Source organism: Scylla paramamosain, unplaced genomic scaffold (assembly GCF_035594125.1).
Source record: "Scylla paramamosain isolate STU-SP2022 unplaced genomic scaffold, ASM3559412v1 Contig4, whole genome shotgun sequence".
NCBI classification, from domain to species: domain Eukaryota; kingdom Metazoa; phylum Arthropoda; class Malacostraca; order Decapoda; family Portunidae; genus Scylla; species Scylla paramamosain.
In genome coordinates this window covers 1,057,196-1,078,334 of record NW_026973669.1, presented here as the reverse complement: position 1 = coordinate 1,078,334, position 21,139 = coordinate 1,057,196, and the positions used below count along the sequence as shown (strand labels likewise).

At 46.5% G+C, this 21,139-nt stretch overlaps 1 protein-coding gene across 1 annotated transcript; it reads right to left on the bottom strand.

Moving 5' to 3' along the window:
• Positions 1-8,148: 8,148 nt before the first annotated feature.
• Positions 8,149-18,615, bottom strand: LOC135096453 (oocyte zinc finger protein XlCOF6-like). Its single transcript, XM_063997955.1, has 4 exons — positions 18,213-18,615; positions 13,843-13,904; positions 13,325-13,446; positions 8,149-11,681 (listed from the first exon to the last, which is right to left on the bottom strand). Exons 1-4 carry the CDS (start codon positions 18,613-18,615, stop codon positions 10,100-10,102), a joined length of 2,169 nt encoding a protein of 722 aa, XP_063854025.1. The 3' UTR covers positions 8,149-10,099.
• Between the last annotated feature and the right edge of the window lie 2,524 nt (positions 18,616-21,139).

The following is a 21,139-nucleotide window of genomic DNA, read 5'->3' as shown; positions in this document are numbered from 1 at the left end:
ACCCACTGGTTTAGCATACTTATCTTTTCATTCTTTGCCTTTGCACACCCACTAGGACTCATCCACATCCCTAAGTACTTGTATTCTTGCACCTGTCTCAACTCATTCTCTCCAAGTCTCCATACCACATTACTTTCATCCTCTGATCTATTCACAATCATTACTTTGCTTTTCTCACAAGTAACTTGGCGCCAGATCTTGATCTTGATCTTGATGGTACAGGTGGCACAGGATCACTCCTGAGCCAGGCCTTTGGATCGGCAACTCCTGTAGAAGGAAAAAAAAAAAAAAAAAAAAAAGAGAAACGAACAGTATCCTTTATCCTAATTGTTCATACACCTGGCACGCCACATTCTCTCCAGAAACTCTTTCACCGCCTCAATCATCCTTTCATTCGCCTCTCTACACAGTCCCAGCAACAACACCATCCATTCCTATCCTGTCTTCTCCACTCTTTCATTCCTATCATGCCCTAACTCAGTCAGTATCACTTGCATCATCTCATTCCTGTCTCTGGCATACTGCACACACTCCAGCACCACATGTTCCACCGTCTCATCCTCTCCCATGTCACACATCTGGCACACTTTGCTGCGGGACTCAGACCACCTGTAACTCCTTGCATTCACATCCATACACTGTGCCCTCGCTCGGAAGAGAAGATCACCGCCCAGGCTTCCATCATACCACCTTTCATACCTCGGGGCCTCTTTCTCCTTGTACCATTCCAGGGTCTTCTTTCTTTCCATTTCATTCTTCCATTCATTCAGTCCCACACATTTCACTTCTTTGTCTATCTCATTCTTCCATTTTCTCACATCCCATTCGGCTCCCACTCTGCCTCCTCTTGTTACCACCCATTCACGCTCATTTTGATTCCTCCCAGCCATTCTTATCGCCCACACAACTTGCAATCCATTCCTGTCGGTCATTCTCATGCATCTCTTCCTCCATTTGCTTCCACTTTCATTCCACAGGTACACCTTCCTTGCTATTCTTGCATCATTCATTCTCTCAAGCCTAATCTTGTACCTAAGTGTGGCTTTTGTGAGTCTTTCTCTGAAGGTGCTCCATCCCATGTCACCTCTCAAGGCTTCAACTGCTGTGCACCTCGGTGCACTCAGTGCCATCCTTGCTACTCTATTCTGGCCCACTTCTAACTTATCAATTTCACTTTCATTGCATGGAATCACATCCATACCATACATTATACATGGCACAGCCACACTCTTCCACACTTCTCTCAACACATCATACTTACTTGCTCTCATCCTTGCCGCGCTTCCCAATCGACCTACCCACTGGTTTACCATACTTATCTTTTCATTTTTTGCCTTTGCACACCCACTAGGACTCATCCACATCCCCAAGTACTTGTATTCTTGCACCTGTCTCAACTCATTCTCTCCAAGTCTCCATACCACATTACTTTCATCCTCTGACCTATTCACAATCATTACTTTGCTTTTCTCACTGCTAAACCTTACTCCAAAGTCTTTACCATAGCCATCCACTACATCCAACAAACTTTGAAGCTCATCTGCCGATTCACTCATAACAACTACGTCATCTGCATAAAGGAGCACACATACTTTATCATTCCCCACACTTACCCCTACATTCATTCTTCTCATCCTGGCTGCTAGCTCCTCTGTATACAGGCTAAAAAGGGTTGGTGACAATATACAGCCCTGCCTAACTCCTCTCTCACTCATCACCCAGTCTGTTTCTATGTCTCCTAGCCTGTATCTAGCTCTTGTGTCCACATACATACTTTGCACTATGTTAACTATCTTTGCACTCAATCCAATCTTTTCTAAGACTCTACCTAGCATTTCTCTGTTCACTCTATCATAAGCTTTCTCTATATCCAAATTACCCCCATCCTTCTTTTTCTTCTCAATCATTTCATTCACCACAAACATATTGTCCTCAGCTCTCCTGTCCCTACGAAAACCATTCTGTTCTTCACCCAGCACTCCAGCTCTCTCAATCCATTTACACAGTCTCTCATTCAACACTGCACTGAAAACTTTACTTATTGTACTCACTAATGCAATTGGCCTGTAGTTCTTCAGCTCATTCTTACTCTTAAATCCCCCCTTATGCAACAGACACACTCTGCTCTCATTCCACTTTCTTGGCACTCTCTCTTCATCACACACTCGGTTGAATAACTCAGTCATTCTGTCTATCACTACCTCCCCACCATTCTTGTAGAACTCATAGGGTATATCATCTGGACCTGCTGCCTTGCCATTCTTCTGCCTTCTCACACACCTCGCCACTTTATCCCTACTGATTCTTTCATCCAGTTCATCTGCATTCTTCCTTTCCAGTGTTACACATCCTTCTCTCACACTAAACATCTCACCTACCCCACCTACTTCTTCCCAGAACCCTTTGATTGCCTCCCTGATTCCGTCCTTCTCTGTTATAACTACACCCTCCACTTTTAGACTCTCCACGCCAACACTGCCTCACATATTCTCACCTCTCATGAACTTGTACCATTCACGGCCACCTTCCATACCTTTCTCCCTTAAAGATTGAATCATACTCCTTTCACTCTTCACTTTAGCATTCATTATCATTCGTCTTGTGAACCGCTGCTGCTTCACATACGCGGCCCATGCATTCTCATACTCATTCTTTGCCTCATCGCTTTCATGCCTCTTTTTCCTCAGCCATCTACACTGTCTACTCATTTCCTCATTTCCATTTCTACTCGTTTCCTGTGCCTTACGCTCCTTTCCAGTCATAACATACTCGCATCCCTCCATTCGTACATCATCTCTCAGGTGAGTCTCAGTGAGCCCGACTAAGTCGAACCTCCACTCCCTGAGCTCCTTGCATACATCCTCAAACTTGCCCACACCCCATCCTCTCACATTCATACAGCCAATCTTCACACATTTACTTGCCTGGCTAGTCTCTTTTCTTCCATGTTCGCTGACATCAGTGGGTCCTCCTCGTCATGCCTCGTCCACACAACACACCTGCCTCGCCCTCATCCACTCGGCCAGTCGACGTCCTAGCCTCTCATTCCCGTTGTGGTTGAGGTGGACCCCGTCTCTCCCGAAGAATTTGTCCTGGTCAAGGATCCCATCCATGTCCAGGAAGCTCACGTTGCCCTTCTTATCTGCCATCCATTCCATCTTGACCTTCATGAGTTCCATGCATATCTTGCGGTTCGTTTCTCTTCTGACCTTCTCCTACTGCACTCCTTCCCGAGGGCGCCGCAGGACCCCCACCACAGCCACACACATCTTCTTTTCTTCTGCTGCCCTCACTGCTTCTATCACTTCCTTTACTGTGTCTTCAGCACCTGCCTCTACTAAGTTGTTGCCTCCTCCTTGGACAACTAGCAGGCTTCTCTCTTCCATTTCTTGCACTTCTTCCTTGACTTTCCTCTTGACGTCTTGGATCTTAGCACCTCCCATGCTGGTGCACTCAATTTCCCTTCTCACAAAGTCGGGAGTCTTCCTTACCATGCTGTCTCCAATGACACGTACTGGGGCTTTCTTGATTACCATTCTCTTCTTCCTTGGGCGTCTGTCTGTTCTGGCCACTTCCACCACTTCTTGCTGGTCTTTTCTCTCTTCAGTCTTCGTCGTCTGTGCTTCTGCCTCTTTCATCAGGTTTTCTGTCTGGGTGCTCTGCTCCACTCTCTCTTCTTTTTCCTCATCCTGGTTCCTCCACTCATTGAGGCTCTTGCTCAGGCATTCCCTGCAGAGGAACACCAGAAGCTCGAACCCCAGCGCCTTCATGTTGGCCTCCCTCATGCCCACACAGGCTACATGGAACCAGGCCATGCATCTCTCGCATGCCACAGCCCTTTGCCTGTTCGCCACACTCTCCTCGCATGAACCACACGCGCTCATCACCATTTTCAGGGTATTTCAGCACACAGGCAAGAGAACATAAACCACAAAACTCAGAGAAAACTCAGAGAGCAAGGCAAAGCCACTTGTACACACCGCCACAGCTCACCAAAAAGTTCTTTCTTCAGGGTGGCTCGAACTTAATCTTGATTTTGACGCCTAGGGAGGCTTGGGATTACTCCTGAATCAAGCCTTCATAACGGCAAATCCTGTACGAAAAACAGGAAAAAAACAAAAATATTAAACAGAAAAACATGCATCATCTTTCATACCTGGGGATTGCTCATGTCAGTTTTCTTTTTTTTTATTGATAACTCCCGTTAGAAAAAAAAAAAAAAAAAAAAAAAAAAAAAAAAAAAAGGCAAACGTAAAACAGACGCCATATTTCACACCACTAACTCCTACATCTAGCGGTCCACATTTTCTGCAGAAACACTTTGACAGCCTCAATCATCCTTCCATTCGTCTCCCCACACAGTCCCAGCAGCAACACCATCCACTCCCTTCCTGTCTTCTCCACTGTGACGTTCCCCAGTTCCCTCAGCACCACTTGCATCATCTCATTCCTGTCTCTGGCATACTTCACACACTCCAGCACCACACGCTCCACCGTCTCATCCTCTCCCATGTCACACGTCTGGCACACTTCGCTGCTGGACTCGGACCATCTGTAACTCCCTGCATTCACATCCATACACTGTGCCCTCGCTCGAAAGAGATCGCCTCTCAGGCTTCCATTATACCACCTAGCATACGTCGGGGCCTCTTTCTCTCGCCAATACCACGCCAAAGTACTCTTTTGTTCCATCTTACTCTTCCATTCACTCAGTCCCACATGTTTCACTACTCCATCTCACTCTTCCACTTTCTTACACCCCAATCTAAACCCTCTCCATTTCTAGCAATCATACTCCAGTCACTCTCAACATGCGTCCCCTCAAGCCGCTGAAAAGCCCACCTAGTTTCCAAGCCTTTTTTAACTGCCATCCTAACACACTTCTTCCCCCACCTGCTACTCTCTCTCTCTCTCTCTCTCTCAAAGTACTCCAGCCCATGTCTCCCCTAAAAAGCCTCTATCGCTGCATACCTTGGTGCATTCAGTGCCATTCTTGCTACTCTATTCTCTCCTACTTTTACATTCTCTAGTTCATTCTCATTCCACACAATCACGTCCATACCAAACACAATGCTCGGAACAGCCACGCTCTTCCAAAGTTCTCGCAGCACGTCATACTTACTGGCTCTCATCCTTGCTGCACTTCCTAGTCGACCCACCCACTGGTTCACCATGCTTATCTTTTCATTGTTCTCCCATTCAACATTCTAACGCCAGCATACTGTGTTCTGAGACAAAGTCCGTCACAACGTGCTCATCAATGCACATGCAGTACACACTCTCACCATCCTCCCATTCACTAGCTTGTAGTCAATCGCAGACTGCTGCTTCCTGCCACACCACGCCAGGGTCTCATTCAGGTTTTCCACGTCCATCTCACTCACAAACTCATCAAGCATCTCACCATTCCTATTCACCTCCTCACCTACAACACCGGTGTGCGCATTCATGCCTCCCATCGTCGTCACTCTTGGTCTTGTCTTCATTTTTTGTTTTTCTAACGGCACTCTACACACAGATTTCTGCTGGCACTTTTTTCGTTTTTTTTTTTCTTTTTCTTTACAATATCAAACAAATAATCATTTATTAATGATTCATAAATTTTGACCAAGTGTTAGAGAACCAGCAAGCCATGGGTGGAAATGGAGGGTAACTTGAAATGTCTACTCCTCTTGCCACCAACTTAATTTGTCATTAAACGCGAAAAACAAAGTTACCAAATAACCAAAAAAAAAAAATATATATATATATTACACTTTTTATTATTGTTTTTCTATTTAAGAGAGACACTGTAAAAAAATAAATAAATAATAATAATGATCATAAAATCAATAAATGCCATTCTTAAGGACCTTGGTACATTATCGTACATTGGAGGACAAGTGTGTTGCAGTGGACTTAAGGTGGCACCATTGCAGAGCCTTCCAAGTAGCAGTAGTACACAAGAACACAAGAGCTGGAGCAGGAAGCCATCACACCTACAAGTGGCAGTCCCTGTACAAAACACGCCTATCTATTTCCACCTGCCATCTCTGTCCACACACTGCTGCAGTCTTCTTTCACAGCTCCCTACTGACTACTGATGCAGTCTATTCGTCACACCCCACTCTGAGAACCACTTCCTTGCTGTCTCTGCCTCTTTCAAGCTTGGGGGCAGATCTTGCTAGCAATTTTATTGAAATTTTATATACTCCTAACTATTTGGCCAAAAAATCTCAATATAATTTGATAAGAGGCCTTACTTTCTCACCACTATTGTCTCCACCCTGATGCAAGAGTTAACCAGTATTCTCAATCTTCCACCACTATCCTGTCCACCTCTCTGATGCAAGAGTTAACCAGTATTCTCAATCTTTTATCACTATTCTGTCCACCTCCCTGATGCAAGAGTTAACCATTATTCTCAATCTTTCACCACTATTCTGTCCACCTCCCTGATGCAAGAGTTAACCAGTATTCTCAATCTTTCACCACTATTCTGTCCACCTCCCTGATGCAAGAGTTAACCAGTATTCTCAATCTTTCACCACTATTCTGTCCACCTCCCTGATGCAAGATTTAACCAGTATTCTCAATCTTTCACCACTATTCTGTCCACTTCCTTGATGCAAGAGTTAACCAGTATTCTCAATCTTTCACCACTATTTTGTCCACCTCCCTGATGCAAGATTTAACCAGTATTCTGTTGACCTCCCTAATGCAATAGTTAACCAGTATTCTCAGTCTTTCACCACTTATCAGTCCACCTCCCTAATGCAAGAGTTAACCAGTATTCTCAATATTTCACCACTATTCTGTCCACCTCCCTAATGCAAGAGTTAACAAGTATTCTCAATCTTTCACCACTATTGCCTCCACCTCTCTAATGCAAGAGTTAACCAGTATTCTCAATCTTTCACCACTATTCTGTCCACCTCCCTAATGCACGATTTAACCAGCATTCTCAATCTTTCACCACTATTCTGTCCACCTTCTGAATGCAAGTTAACCAGCATTCTCAATCTTTCAGCACTATTGTCTCCACTTCCGTAGTGCAAGTTAACCAGTATTCTCAATTTTTCACTACTACTCTGTCCACCTATCTAATGCAAGAGTTAACCTGTATTCTCAATCCTTCACCACTATACTGTCCACCTCCTGAATGCAAGAGTTAATCAGTATTCTCAATCTTTCACCACTATTCTGTCCACCTCTCTGATGCAAGAGTTAACCAGTATTCTCAATCTTTCACCACTATTGTCTGCAGCTCCCTGGTGCAAGAGTTAACCAATATTCTCAATCTTTCACCACTATACTGTCCACCTCCTGAATGAGAGTTAATCAGTATTCTCAATCTTTCACCACTATTCTGTCCACCTCCCTGATGCAAGAGTTAACCAGTATTCTCAGTCTCTCATCCCCTTTACTGGCACACTCCTGAACTCCCTGCCTGCTGCTGTTTCCCCCTGCCGGTGACTTGAACTCTTTCAGGAGGGAGGCTTCAACACACTCACCTAGCTTTGAATAGCAAGAGATGCAATGTTAAGTATCATCTCTCTCCATATCTGTCTTGTCTCCCACACCGTCCTCTCTCCCTCTCCCTCTCCCCTGCACTCCCACCCGCTCTGCCTGTCTCTGTGGCTTGTTTTTCAATCAAGTTTTGTTGTTTTCTTGTTTTGGTGAGAAGTGATGAAGAAGGCAGACCATCAGAACACCACGGCTATTGATGCACAGACCAGCAGTTTTCTTTGCCTCCCAGGATCATTAACCTTTCAACCCTTTCACAGCGACAGTCAACACTTCGCAGCACTAAAAGCAATGTGTAAAACCTCCACAAGCATTCACAGCAAAGAAAGGGATTAATAGGAAGAGATTTTGCAGCAGCACCAGCAGCAGCAGCAGCAGCACACAAGAACACAAGGGTTGGTGCAGGAAGCCGTCAGGCCTGCACGTGGCAGTCCCTGTACAAAACATGCCTGTCTATTTCCACCTGTCATCCCTGTCCATACATTTGTCTAATATTTCAAAGCTCTGTAATGACTCAGCACTAACAACCTGACTACTGAGTCTATTCCAGTCATCCACTACTCTGTCTGTCATGGTAAGTTTATTATTGGCCATTTTGTACACACACACACATTATTTACTGTATAACAACATTACTCAGCATTCTAGCAACAAAAGTTTATTCCAACACTTGAGTACAAAGTAACAACACACAAACACTAGTCACTCCAAGTCCCTCACACACCACCAGCACATCCACAACACCTCACCCCCACAGGAGTGTTTGGATGTGTCTGGCAACACCACTCTTCCTACAGAAACACTGCCACAAACACCACACCTGTACTTCCTTACCACAGTGTGGGTGAGGATGTTTGTCAAGATTACATTTCAGAATAAACCTTTTGGCCAGTCACCACACCACACCACACCCACAAGTCACTACTGGTACTGCCAGCTGGTTTGTGGCAGTAGTCTTGTGGCCAGTCACCACACCACACCACACCCACAAGTCACTACTGGTACTGCCAGCTGGTTTGTGGCAGTAGTCTTGTGGCCAGTCACCACACCACACCACACCCACAAGTCACTACTGGTACTGCCAGCTGGTTTGTGGCAGTAGTCTTGTTTTTTGGTGTTAGTTCTGACCTGCGAATCTTTTTCAAGGTGTTAAGGTAATTCTTTCTTGATTGTTTTTCTCATTTTTTGTGTTGTAGTGTGGCATTCTCTTGTGTTCCCAAACACTTGCATGTGGAGTGTTGAGCAAGGTGTTGAATGGCAAGGTGTTGAATGCAGTCCTGTTCACCAGTGTGTGTGTTTCTGGTGCTACCTTCTTGCCAGTCCTGCCGGTGCATGTGGAGCACTCCACCAGACCAAACTCCACACCGGTGTCTCTGTCGGCCACCTGCGTGTTGTTGACGGGCAGCGGACGGCTCTGTGTCTGGCTGGCAGTGGAGTCTGGCTGGCGTTTGGTGGCAGGCTGGTGTTTCCAGTGGCCAGCCATTGTGGGGGCTCCTCTTTTCCTTTCTGTAGTCTGGTACAAACGAGTGCACGGAACGGTGCACTCGTGTAATCTTTCTGACCCAAAACTTGGGGCTTTGTCTACACCTGGAGCCTCAAACTTGCTGCATTGACTCACTCTCTTTCTCAGCAGACCTTCCTCTGTAAGCTGAACAGCTGGCATTGTTGTTTACTTGTGTGTTTAACCGTGGTGGTCTGTATCCCAGGGGCTGCCTGATGCTGCGTGGGGTCTTCCAGCATCCCTCGGCCACTTCTTTCTCGGGTGGGTCTTGTACTTCTATTGAGGTCTTTGCCATGTGTCTGCACACCACCCCTGGCTTTTCTGCAAGCTGCCTCTTCATCTTTCTGGCCTTTATTTTCTTGTCTTTGTCCTCATCTGTGGTGCCAAGGCTTCGGCCGGGGCTCGGCCCCTGCCGGTCTTCCGCCCGGCCGGCCGTTGCTTGCGCTGCGCCTTCCTGTCATTCTGTCTGTTTTCTTGAGGAGGTTCCTTGTGTCGTTTTGGTCTTACAGGAAGCTTGTTATCTGCCAGATTTCTTCTCTTTGATGGGTGATCCTCTGCTGCAGTTTCTCTCTCCAGGGTGGTTCAGAGCAGATCCTTCTGTTTCTGCTTCCTTCTGTCTTCCTACACTCAGGGTGCACTGAGTTTGTACAAGCCCCAATGTGGGTGAGGATGTGTGTGTTAAGATTACCTTTGTGGGTAAATCTTTTCCCACACTGCAGGCACGGGAACATTCTCTCCCCGTTTTCTGCACTTTCCTGTTTTGTTGTCTGGTGAGTGCAATGGGCCCCAAGCCTGGTGTTAGTGGTCACACCCTCAGCAGCGCCGGCATTCCATCCGAGGGTTATGTTCAGCGTGGCGACTGTTCCCTTGACCGCAGCTGTGTGTACCTCGTGGGCACTTGGGCGACCGGGGATTGCCTCCAGGCAGCTCTCAAGGTTTTCTTCATTAGCCCTGTCGCCCACACCACCACTGGTATTATACCGGTGTCCATCGGCGACCATGTTGTTCCCAGGTCACTTTTTAGGTCGTGATATTTTGTAGTTTTGTGCCTTTCAGCTCTACTGAGGCCGGAGTCACCGGGGACTGCAACAGCTATGATTTTGGATGTTTTCTCTTCTTCTTTCCAGTGTGGGTGAGGATGTGTCTGTCAAGAGTACCCTTCTGGCTAAATCTTTTCCCACACTCCAGGCACTGGAACTTTCTCTCCCCAGTGTGGGTGAGGATGTGACTGTCAAGAGTACACTTCTGGGTAAATCTTTTCCCACACTCCAGGCACTGGAACTTTCTCTCCCCAGTGTGGGTGAGGATGTGTGTGTTAAGGGAACCCTTCCGGGTAAATCTTTTCCCACACTCCAGGCACTGGAACTTTCTCTCCCCAGTGTGGGTGAGGATGTGTGTGTTAAGATCACTTTTCTGGGTAAATTTTTTCATACACTCCAGGCACTGGAACTTTCTCTCCCCAGTGTGGGTGAGGATGTGTGTGTTAAGGGAACCCTTCCGGGTAAATCTTTTCCCACACTCCAGGCACTGGAACTTTCTCTCCCCAGTGTGGGTGAGGATGTGTCTGTTAAGATCACTTTTCTGGGTAAATCTTTTCCCACACTCCAGGCACTGAAACTTTCTCTCCCCAGTGTGGGTGAGGATGTGTATGTTAAGGGAACCCTTCCGGGTAAATCTTTTACCACACTCCAGGCACTGGAACTTTCTCTCCCCAGTGTGGGTGAGGATGTGTCTGTTAAGATGATTTTTGTGGATAAATCTTTTCCCACACTCCAGGCACTGGAACTTTCTCTCCCCAGTGTGGGTGAGGATGTGTCTGTTAAGATGATTTTTGTGGATAAATCTTTTCCCACACTCCAGGCATTGGAACTTTCTCTCCCCAGTGTGGATGAGGATGTGTTTGTTAAGATTACTTTTGTTGATAAATCTTTTCCCACACTCCAGGCACTGGAACTTTCTCTCCCCAGTGTGGATGAGGATGTGTGTGTTAAGATCACTTTTCTGGGTAAATTTTTTCATACACTCCAGGCACTGGAACTTTCTCTCCCCAGTGTGGGTGAGGATGTGTGTGTTAAGGGAACCCTTCCGGGTAAATCTTTTCCCACACTCCAGGCACTGGAACTTTCTCTCCCCAGTGTGGGTGAGGATGTGTGTGTTAAGATGACTCTCCTGGGTAAATCTTTTCCCACACTCCAGGCACTGGAACTTTCTCTCCCCAGTGTGGATGAGGATGTGTCTGTTAAGATGACTCTCCTGGGTAAATCTTTTCCCACACTCCAGGCACTGGAACTTTCTCTCCCCAGTGTGGGTGAGGATGTGTGAGGCAAGATGACTCTTCCAGACAAATGTCTTCCCGCAGAGGTCACACTTGTGGTTCCTGCCACCAGTGTGGGTGGCAGTGTGTTCAGCGGGGCCACTCCTGCCTCTCAGCCTTGTCTTGCTGGCATGGGAGAGGACATGTCTGGCAATGGCAGCCTTGGTGGAGCACACTTTGCCGCAGTGGTCACAAGTGTAGGTCCTCCTGCCTGGGCTTGCCTGCTGCTCCAGGCTGTTACTACTGCTGCTGCTGCTGCTGCTGCCTGGCCTCGCACCCTCCATTGCTACGCTGCTCCTGGCCGTGGCTGGTCCTGCAGGAACCCTGGGGCTGCACCAAGGATGCACACCGACCTTGCACCTGTAACAGAGGAGGCCGTCACTACACAGGCAGCGAGGGGCTTCCTGCCTCAGCCTCAGCCTAACACACAGCCTCCACAGACAAGATACACCTGGCACCTGTAACAGAGGAGGCCATCACCACACAGGCAGCGAGGGGCTTCCTGCCTGTCTGTGTACGAGAGAGAGAGAGAGAGAGAGAGAGAGAGAGAGAGAGAGAGAGAGAGAGAGAGAGAGAGAGAGAGAGAGAGAGAGAGAGAGAGAGAGAGAGAGAGAGAGAGAGAGAGAGAGAGAGAGAGAGAGAGAGAGAGAGAGAGAGAGATAAGGATAAGTGTGTTGAAGCCTCCCTCTTGAAGGAATTCAAGTCATACGAAGGTGGAAATACAGAAGCAGGCAGGGAGCTCCAGTATTACCAGAGAAAAGGGATGAATGATTGAGAATACTGGTTAACTCTTGCATTAGAGAGGTGCACAGAATAGTGGTGAGAGAAAGAAGAAAGTGTTGAGCAGCAAGGCTGTGGGAGGAGGGGAAGCATGCAGTTAGCAAGATCAGAAGAGCAGTTAGCATGAAAATAGCTGTAAAAGACAGCACGAGATGCAACACTGCGGCGATGAGAGAAAGGCTGAAGACAGTCAGTTAGAGGAGAGGAGTTGATGAGACAAAAAGCTTTTGATTCCAACCTGTCTAGAAGAACGGTATGAGTGGAACCCCCCCCAGACATGTGAAGCATACTCCATACATGGACGGATAAGGCCCCTGTAAAAAGTTAGCAGCTGGGGGTGGTGAGAAAAACTGGCGGAGACATCTCAGAACACCTGACTTCCTAAAAGCTGTTTTTGCTAGAGATGAGATGTGAAGTTTCCAGTTCAGATTATAAGTAAAGTACAGACCGAGGATGTTCAGTGTAGAAGAGGGGGACAGTTGAGTGTCATTGAAGAAGAGGGGATAGTTGTCTGGAAGGTTGTGTCGAGTTGATAGATGGAGGAATTGAGTTTTTGTGGCATTGAACAATACCAAGTTTGCTCTGCCCTAATCTGGAATTTTGGAGAGATCAGTAGTCTGTGACTTCCCTGCATGAACTGTTTACTTCCTGAATGGTTGGAAGTCTAGAAAAAGACGTGGAAAAGTGCAGGGTGGTATCATCAGCATTGGAGTGGATAGGACAAGAAGTTTGGTTTAAAAGATCATTGTTGAATAATAGGAAGAGAGTGGGTGACAGGACAGAACCCTGAGGAACACCACTGTTAATAGATCTAGGAGAAGAACAGTGACCGTCTACCACAGCAGCAATAGAACGGCCAGAAAGGACAGGGCTGGTGGATCTTCAGGTGGTAAGACTGGGCTGGTGGATCTTCAGGTTATCCAAATAAATAAATAAATAAATAAATAAATAAATAAATAAATAAATAAATAAATAAATAAAAAACTGACTTCTTGCAAAGAGTAAGATAATAACTTGTGACAATGACACAAGTGTTGCCAACAGTGGTGCAGTGTTCTGAGTCCCCAGCCACTGACCTGAGGGGCTCTGGGGCAGAGAGGATGGGAGGACTTGCCAGCCACTGACCTGAGGGGCTCTGGGGCAGAGAGGATGGGAGGACTTGCCAGCCACTGACCTGAGGGGCTCTGGGGCAGAGAGGATGGGAGGACTTGCCAGCCACTGACCTGAGGGGCTCTGGGGCAGAGAGGATGGGAGGACTTGCCAGCCACTGATCTGAGAGGCTCTGGGGCACAATGGACAGGAGGACTTGCCAGTCTGGCCTTGCTCTTTCACCGCGTCTGTTCTCCTGCAAGACAAACAAATAAAACAATAATAAACAAATTAACAAAATAACAAAAATAAAACAAGAAAGCAGAAAACACTAACTGACGGTGTGTGTCTTGTCCTGCGTGGCTGCCACCACTGTGACGGGAAAATCTTGCCCAGAAAACCTAACCTAACCTAACCTCACTCAGTATGGGCCGGGAAATCCCCAGAAAGGACAACGCCCAAACACTCGCGACAAAATGGTCAGACCACAGGCAGGCAGCACCAGCAGACAGCCAGGCGGCGCCGCCACGTCTTGGGAATAAAAGAAATCAACAAACAAACAAACAAACAAACAAACCACAACAACAGTGACGGTGACCACCACCTTAGTCACTCACATCCCGACATTTACTTGTTCCCCGCCCACCATTACCTGCACGCCCTCAGGTGAGCCCAGGGAGGCGCCGCCACGTGACCACAGGTGACCCAGGCCAGCTCAGACACAGGCGCAAGCTGCCGCACACTCAGCGTGACCTGACCACTGACCACCACGCTGACGTCTTGTCTGTTCCCTCCACCAGACACAGAGTGGACAGGTGACCACAGGTGACCCAGGCCAGCTCAGACACAGGCGCAAGCTGCCGCACACTCAGCGTGACCTGACCACTGACCACCACGCAGCACGCGGACGCTCCAACAGACACAGACAACAAAACACACAATCTTGATCTTGATCTTGATGGTACAGGTGGCACAGGATCACTCCTGAGCCAGGCCTTTGGATCGGCAACTCCTGTAGAAAGGGGAAAAAAAAAAAAGAGAAACGAACAGCATCCTCTATCCTAATTGTTCATACACCTGGCACGCCACATTCTCTCCAGAAACTCTTTCACCGCCTCAATCATCCTTTCATTGGCCTCTCTACCCAGTCCCAGCAACAACACCATCCATTCCTTTCCTGTCTTCTCCACTCTTTCATTCCTATCATGCCCTAACTCAGTCAGTATCACTTGCATCATCTCATTCCTGTCTCTGGCATACTGCACACACTCCAGCACCACATGTTCCACCGTCTCATCCTCTCCCATGTCACACATCTGGCACACTTTGCTGCGGGACTCAGACCACCTGTAACTCCTTGCATTCACATCCATACACTGTGCCCTCGCTCGGAAGAGAAGATCACCGCCCAGGCTTCCATCATACCACCTTTCATACCTCGGGGCCTCTTTCTCCTTGTACCATTCCAGGGTCTTCTTTCTTTCCATTTCATTCTTCCATTCATTCAGTCCCACACATTTCACTTCTTTGTCTATCTCATTCTTCCATTTTCTCACATCCCATTCGGCTCCCACTCTGCCTCCTCTTGTTACCACCCATTCACGCTCATTTTGATTCCTCCCAGCCATTCTTATCGCCCACACAACTTGCAATCCATTCCTGTCGGTCATTCTCATGCATCTCTTCCTCCATTTGCTTCCACTTTCATTCCACAGGTACACCTTCCTTGCTATTCTTGCATCATCCATTCTCTCAAGCCTAATCTTGTACCTAAGTGTGGCTTTTGTGAGTCTTTCTCTGAAGGTGCTCCATCCCATGTCACCTCTCAAGGCTTCAACTGCTGTGCACCTCGGTGCACTCAGTGCCATCCTTGCTACTCTATTCTGGCCCACTTCTAACTTATCAATTTCACTTTCATTGCATGGAATCACATCCATACCATACATTATACATGGCACAGCCACACTCTTCCACACTTCTCTCAACACATCATACTTACTTGCTCTCATCCTTGCCGCGCTTCCCAATCGACCTACCCACTGGTTTACCATACTTATCTTTTCATTTTTTGCCTTTGCACACCCACTAGGACTCATCCACATCCCCAAGTACTTGTATTCTTGCACCTGTCTCAACTCATTCTCTCCAAGTCTCCATACCACATTACTTTCATCCTCTGACCTATTCACAATCATTACTTTGCTTTTCTCACTGCTAAACCTTACTCCAAAGTCTTTACCATAGCCATCCACTACATCCAACAAACTTTGAAGCTCATCTGCCGATTCACTCATAACAACTACGTCATCTGCATAAAGGAGCACACATACTTTATCATTCCCCACACTTACCCCTACATTCATTCTTCTCATCCTGGCTGCTAGCTCCTCTGTATACAGGCTAAAAAGGGTTGGTGACAATATACAGCCCTGCCTAACTCCTCTCTCACTCATCACCCAGTCTGTTTCTATGTCTCCTAGCCTGTATCTAGCTCTTGTGTCCACATACATACTTTGCACTATGTTAACTATCTTTGCACTCAATCCAATCTTTTCTAAGACTCTACCTAGCATTTCTCTGTTCACTCTATCATAAGCTTTCTCTATATCCAAATTACCCCCATCCTTCTTTTTCTTCTCAATCATTTCATTCACCACAAACATATTGTCCTCAGCTCTCCTGTCCCTACGAAAACCATTCTGTTCTTCACCCAGCACTCCAGCTCTCTCAATCCATTTACACAGTCTCTCATTCAACACTGCACTGAAAACTTTACTTATTGTACTCACTAATGCAATTGGCCTGTAGTTCTTCAGCTCATTCTTACTCTTAAATCCCCCCTTATGCAACAGACACACTCTGCTCTCATTCCACTTTCTTGGCACTCTCTCTTCATCACACACTCGGTTGAATAACTCAGTCATTCTGTCTATCACTACCTCCCCACCATTCTTGTAGAACTCATAGGGTATATCATCTGGACCTGCTGCCTTGCCATTCTTCTGCCTTCTCACACACCTCGCCACTTTATCCCTACTGATTCTTTCATCCAGTTCATCTGCATTCTTCCTTTCCAGTGTTACACATTCTTCTCTCACACTAAACATCTCACCTACCCCACCTACTTCTTCCCAGAACCCTTTGATTGCCTCCCTGATTCCGTCCTTCTCTGTTATAACTACACCCTCCACTTTTAGACTCTCCACGCCAACACTGCCTCACATATTCTCACCTCTCATGAACTTGTACCATTCACGGCCACCTTCCATACCTTTCTCCCTTAAAGATTGAATCATACTCCTTTCACTCTTCACTTTAGCATTCATTATCATTCGTCTTGTGAACCGCTGCTGCTTCACATACGCGGCCCATGCATTCTCATACTCATTCTTTGCCTCATCGCTTTCATGCCTCTTTTTCCTCAGCCATCTACACTGTCTACTCATTTCCTCATTTCCATTTCTACTCGTTTCCTGTGCCTTACGCTCCTTTCCAGTCATAACATACTCGCATCCCTCCATTCGTACATCATCTCTCAGGTGAGTCTCAGTGAGCCCGACTAAGTCGAACCTCCACTCCCTGAGCTCCTTGCATACATCCTCAAACTTGCCCACACCCCATCCTCTCACATTCATACAGCCAATCTTCACACATTTACTTGCCTGGCTAGTCTCTTTTCTTCCATGTTCGCTGACATCAGTGGGTCCTCCTCGTCATGCCTCGTCCACACAACACACCTGCCTCGCCCTCATCCACTCGGCCAGTCGACGTCCTAGCCTCTCATTCCCGTTGTGGTTGAGGTGGACCCCGTCTCTCCCGAAGAATTTGTCCTGGTCAAGGATCCCATCCATGTCCAGGAAGCTCACGTTGCCCTTCTTATCTGCCATCCATTCCATCTTGACCTTCATGAGTTCCATGCATATCTTGCGGTTCGTTTCTCTTCTGACCTTCTCCTACTGCACTCCTTCCCGTGGGCGCCGCAGGACCCCCACCACAGCCACACACATCTTCTTTTCTTCTGCTGCCCTCACTGCTTCTATCACTTCCTTTACTGTGTCTTCAGCACCTGCCTCTACTAAGTTGTTGCCTCCTCCTTGGACAACTAGCAGGCTTCTCTCTTCCATTTCTTGCACTTCTTCCTTGACTTTCCTCTTGACGTCTTGGATCTTAGCACCTCCCATGCTGGTGCACTCAATTTCCCTTCTCACAAAGTCGGGAGTCTTCCTTACCATGCTGTCTCCAATGACACGTACTGGGGCTTTCTTGATTACCATTCTCTTCTTCCTTGGGCGTCTGTCTGTTCTGGCCACTTCCACCACTTCTTGCTGGTCTTTTCTCTCTTCAGTCTTCGTCGTCTGTGCTTCTGCCTCTTTCATCAGGTTTTCTGTCTGGGTGCTCTGCTCCACTCTCTCTTCTTTTTCCTCATCCTGGTTCCTCCACTCATTGAGGCTCTTGCTCAGGCATTCCCTGCAGAGGAACACCAGAAGCTCGAACCCCAGCGCCTTCATGTTGGCCTCCCTCATGCCCACACAGGCTACATGGAACCAGGCCATGCATCTCTCGCATGCCACAGCCCTTTGCCTGTTCGCCACACTCTCCTCGCATGAACCACACGCGCTCATCACCATTTTCAGGGTATTTCAGCACACAGGCAAGAGAACATAAACCACAAAACTCAGAGAAAACTCAGAGAGCAAGGCAAAGCCACTTGTACACACCGCCACAGCTCACCAAAAAGTTCTTTCTTCAGGGTGGCTCGAACTTAATCTTGATTTTGACGCCTAGGGAGGCTTGGGATTACTCCTGAATCAAGCCTTCATAACGGCAAATCCTGTACGAAAAACAGGAAAAAAACAAAAATATTAAACAGAAAAACATGCATCATCTTTCATACCTGGGGATTGCTCATGTCAGTTTTTTTTTATTGATAACTCCCGTTAGGAAAAAAAAAAAAAAAAAAAAAAAAAAAAAAAAAAAGGCAAACGTAAAACAGACGCCATATTTCACACCACTAACTCCTACATCTAGCGGTCCACATTTTCTGCAGAAACACTTTGACAGCCTCAATCATCCTTCCATTCGTCTCCCCACACAGTCCCAGCAGCAACACCATCCACTCCCTTCCTGTCTTCTCCACTGTGACGTTCCCCAGTTCCCTCAGCACCACTTGCATCATCTCATTCCTGTCTCTGGCATACTTCACACACTCCAGCACCACACGCTCCACCGTCTCATCCTCTCCCATGTCACACGTCTGGCACACTTCGCTGCTGGACTCGGACCATCTGTAACTCCCTGCATTCACATCCATACACTGTGCCCTCGCTCGAAAGAGATCGCCTCTCAGGCTTCCATTATACCACCTTGCATACGTCGGGGCCTCTTTCTCTCGCCAATACCACGCCAAAGTACTCTTTTGTTCCATCTTACTCTTCCATTCACTCAGTCCCACATGTTTCACTACTCCATCTCACTCTTCCACTTTCTTACACCCCAATCTAAACCCTCTCCATTTCTAGCAATCATACTCCAGTCACTCTCAACATGCGTCCCCTCAAGCCGCTGAAAAGCCCACCTAGTTTCCAAGCCTTTTTTAACTGCCATCCTAACACACTTCTTCCCCCACCTGCTACTCTCTCTCTCTCTCTCTCTCTCAAAGTACTCCAGCCCATGTCTCCCCTAAAAAGCCTCTATCGCTGCATACCTTGGTGCATTCAGTGCCATTCTTGCTACTCTATTCTCTCCTACTTTTACATTCTCTAGTTCATTCTCATTCCACACAATCACGTCCATACCAAACACAATGCTCGGAACAGCCACGCTCTTCCAAAGTTCTCGCAGCACGTCATACTTACTGGCTCTCATCCTTGCTGCACTTCCTAGTCGACCCACCCACTGGTTCACCATGCTTATCTTTTCATTCTTCTCCCATTCAACATTCTAACGCCAGCATACAGTGTTCTGAGACAAAGTCCGTCACAACGTGCTCATCAATGCACATGCAGTACACACTCTCACCATCCTCCCATTCACTAGCTTGTAGTCAATCGCAGACTGCTGCTTCCTGCCACACCACGCCAGGGTCTCATTCAGGTTTTCCACGTCCATCTCACTCACAAACTCATCAAGCATCTCACCATTCCTATTCACCTCCTCACCTACAACACCGGTGTGCGCATTCATGCCTCCCATCGTCGTCACTCTTAGTCTTGTCTTCATTTTTTGTTTTTCTAACGGCACTCTACACACAGATTTCTGCTGGCACTTTTTTCGTTTTTTTTTTCTTTTTCTTTACAATATCAAACAAATAATCATTTATTAATGATTCATAAATTTTGACCAAGTGTTAGAGAACCAGCAAGCCATGGGTGGAAATGGAGGGTAACTTGAAATGTCTACTCCTCTTGCCACCAACTTAATTTGTCATTAAACGCGAAAAAAAAAGTTACCAAATAACCAAAAAAAAAAAATATATATATATATTACACTTTTTATTATTGTTTTTCTATTTAAGAGAGACACTGTAAAAGAAAAAATAAATAATAATAATGATCATAAAATCAATAAATGCCATTCTTAAGGACCTTGGTACATTATCGTACATTGGAGGACAAGTGTGTTGCAGTGGACTTAAGGTGGCACCATTGCAGAGCCTTCCAAGTAGCAGTAGTACACAAGAACACAAGAGCTGGAGCAGGAAGCCATCACACCTACAAGTGGCAGTCCCTGTACAAAACACGCCTATCTATTTCCACCTGCCATCTCTGTCCACACACTGCTGCAGTCTTCTTTCACAGCTCCCTACTGACTACTGATGCAGTCTATTCGTCACACCCCACTCTGAGAACCACTTCCTTGCTGTCTCTGCCTCTTTCAAGCTTGGGGGCAGATCTTGCTAGCAATTTTATTGAAATTTTATATACTCCTAACTATTTGGCCAAAAAATCTCAATATAATTTGATAAGAGGCCTTACTTTCTCACCACTATTGTCTCCACCCTGATGCAAGAGTTAACCAGTATTCTCAATCTTCCACCACTATCCTGTCCACCTCTCTGATGCAAGAGTTAACCAGTATTCTCAATCTTTTATCACTATTCTGTCCACCTCCCTGATGCAAGAGTTAACCATTATTCTCAATCTTTCACCACTATTCTGTCCACCTCCCTGATGCAAGAGTTAACCAGTATTCTCAATCTTTCACCACTATTCTGTCCACCTCCCTGATGCAAGAGTTAACCAGTATTCTCAATCTTTCACCACTATTCTGTCCACCTCCCTGATGCAAGATTTAACCAGTATTCTCAATCTTTCACCACTATTCTGTCCACTTCCTTGATGCAAGAGTTAACCAGTATTCTCAAACTTTCACCACTATTTTGTCCACCTCCCTGATGCAAGATTTAACCAGTATTCTGTTGACCTCCCTAATGCAATAGTTAACCAGTATTCTCAGTCTTTCACCACTTATCAGTCCACCTCCCTAATGCAAGAGTTAACCAGTATTCTCAATATTTCACCACTATTCTGTCCACCTCCCTAATGCAAGAGTTAACAAGTATTCTCAATCTTTCACCACTATTGCCTCCACCTCTCTAATGCAAGAGTTAACCAGTATTCTCAATCTTTCACCACTATTCTGTCCACCTCCCTAATGCACGATTTAACCAGCATTCTCAATCTTTCACCACTATTCTGTCCACCTTCTGAATGCAAGTTAACCAGCATTCTCAATCTTTCACCACTATTCTGTCCACCTTCTGAATGCAAGTTAACCAGCATTCTCAATCTTTCAGCACTATTGTCTCCACTTCCGTAGTGCAAGTTAACCAGTATTCTCAATTTTTCACTACTACTCTGTCCACCTATCTAATGCAAGAGTTAACCTGTATTCTCAATCCTTCACCACTATACTGTCCACCTCCTGAATGCAAGAGTTAATCAGTATTC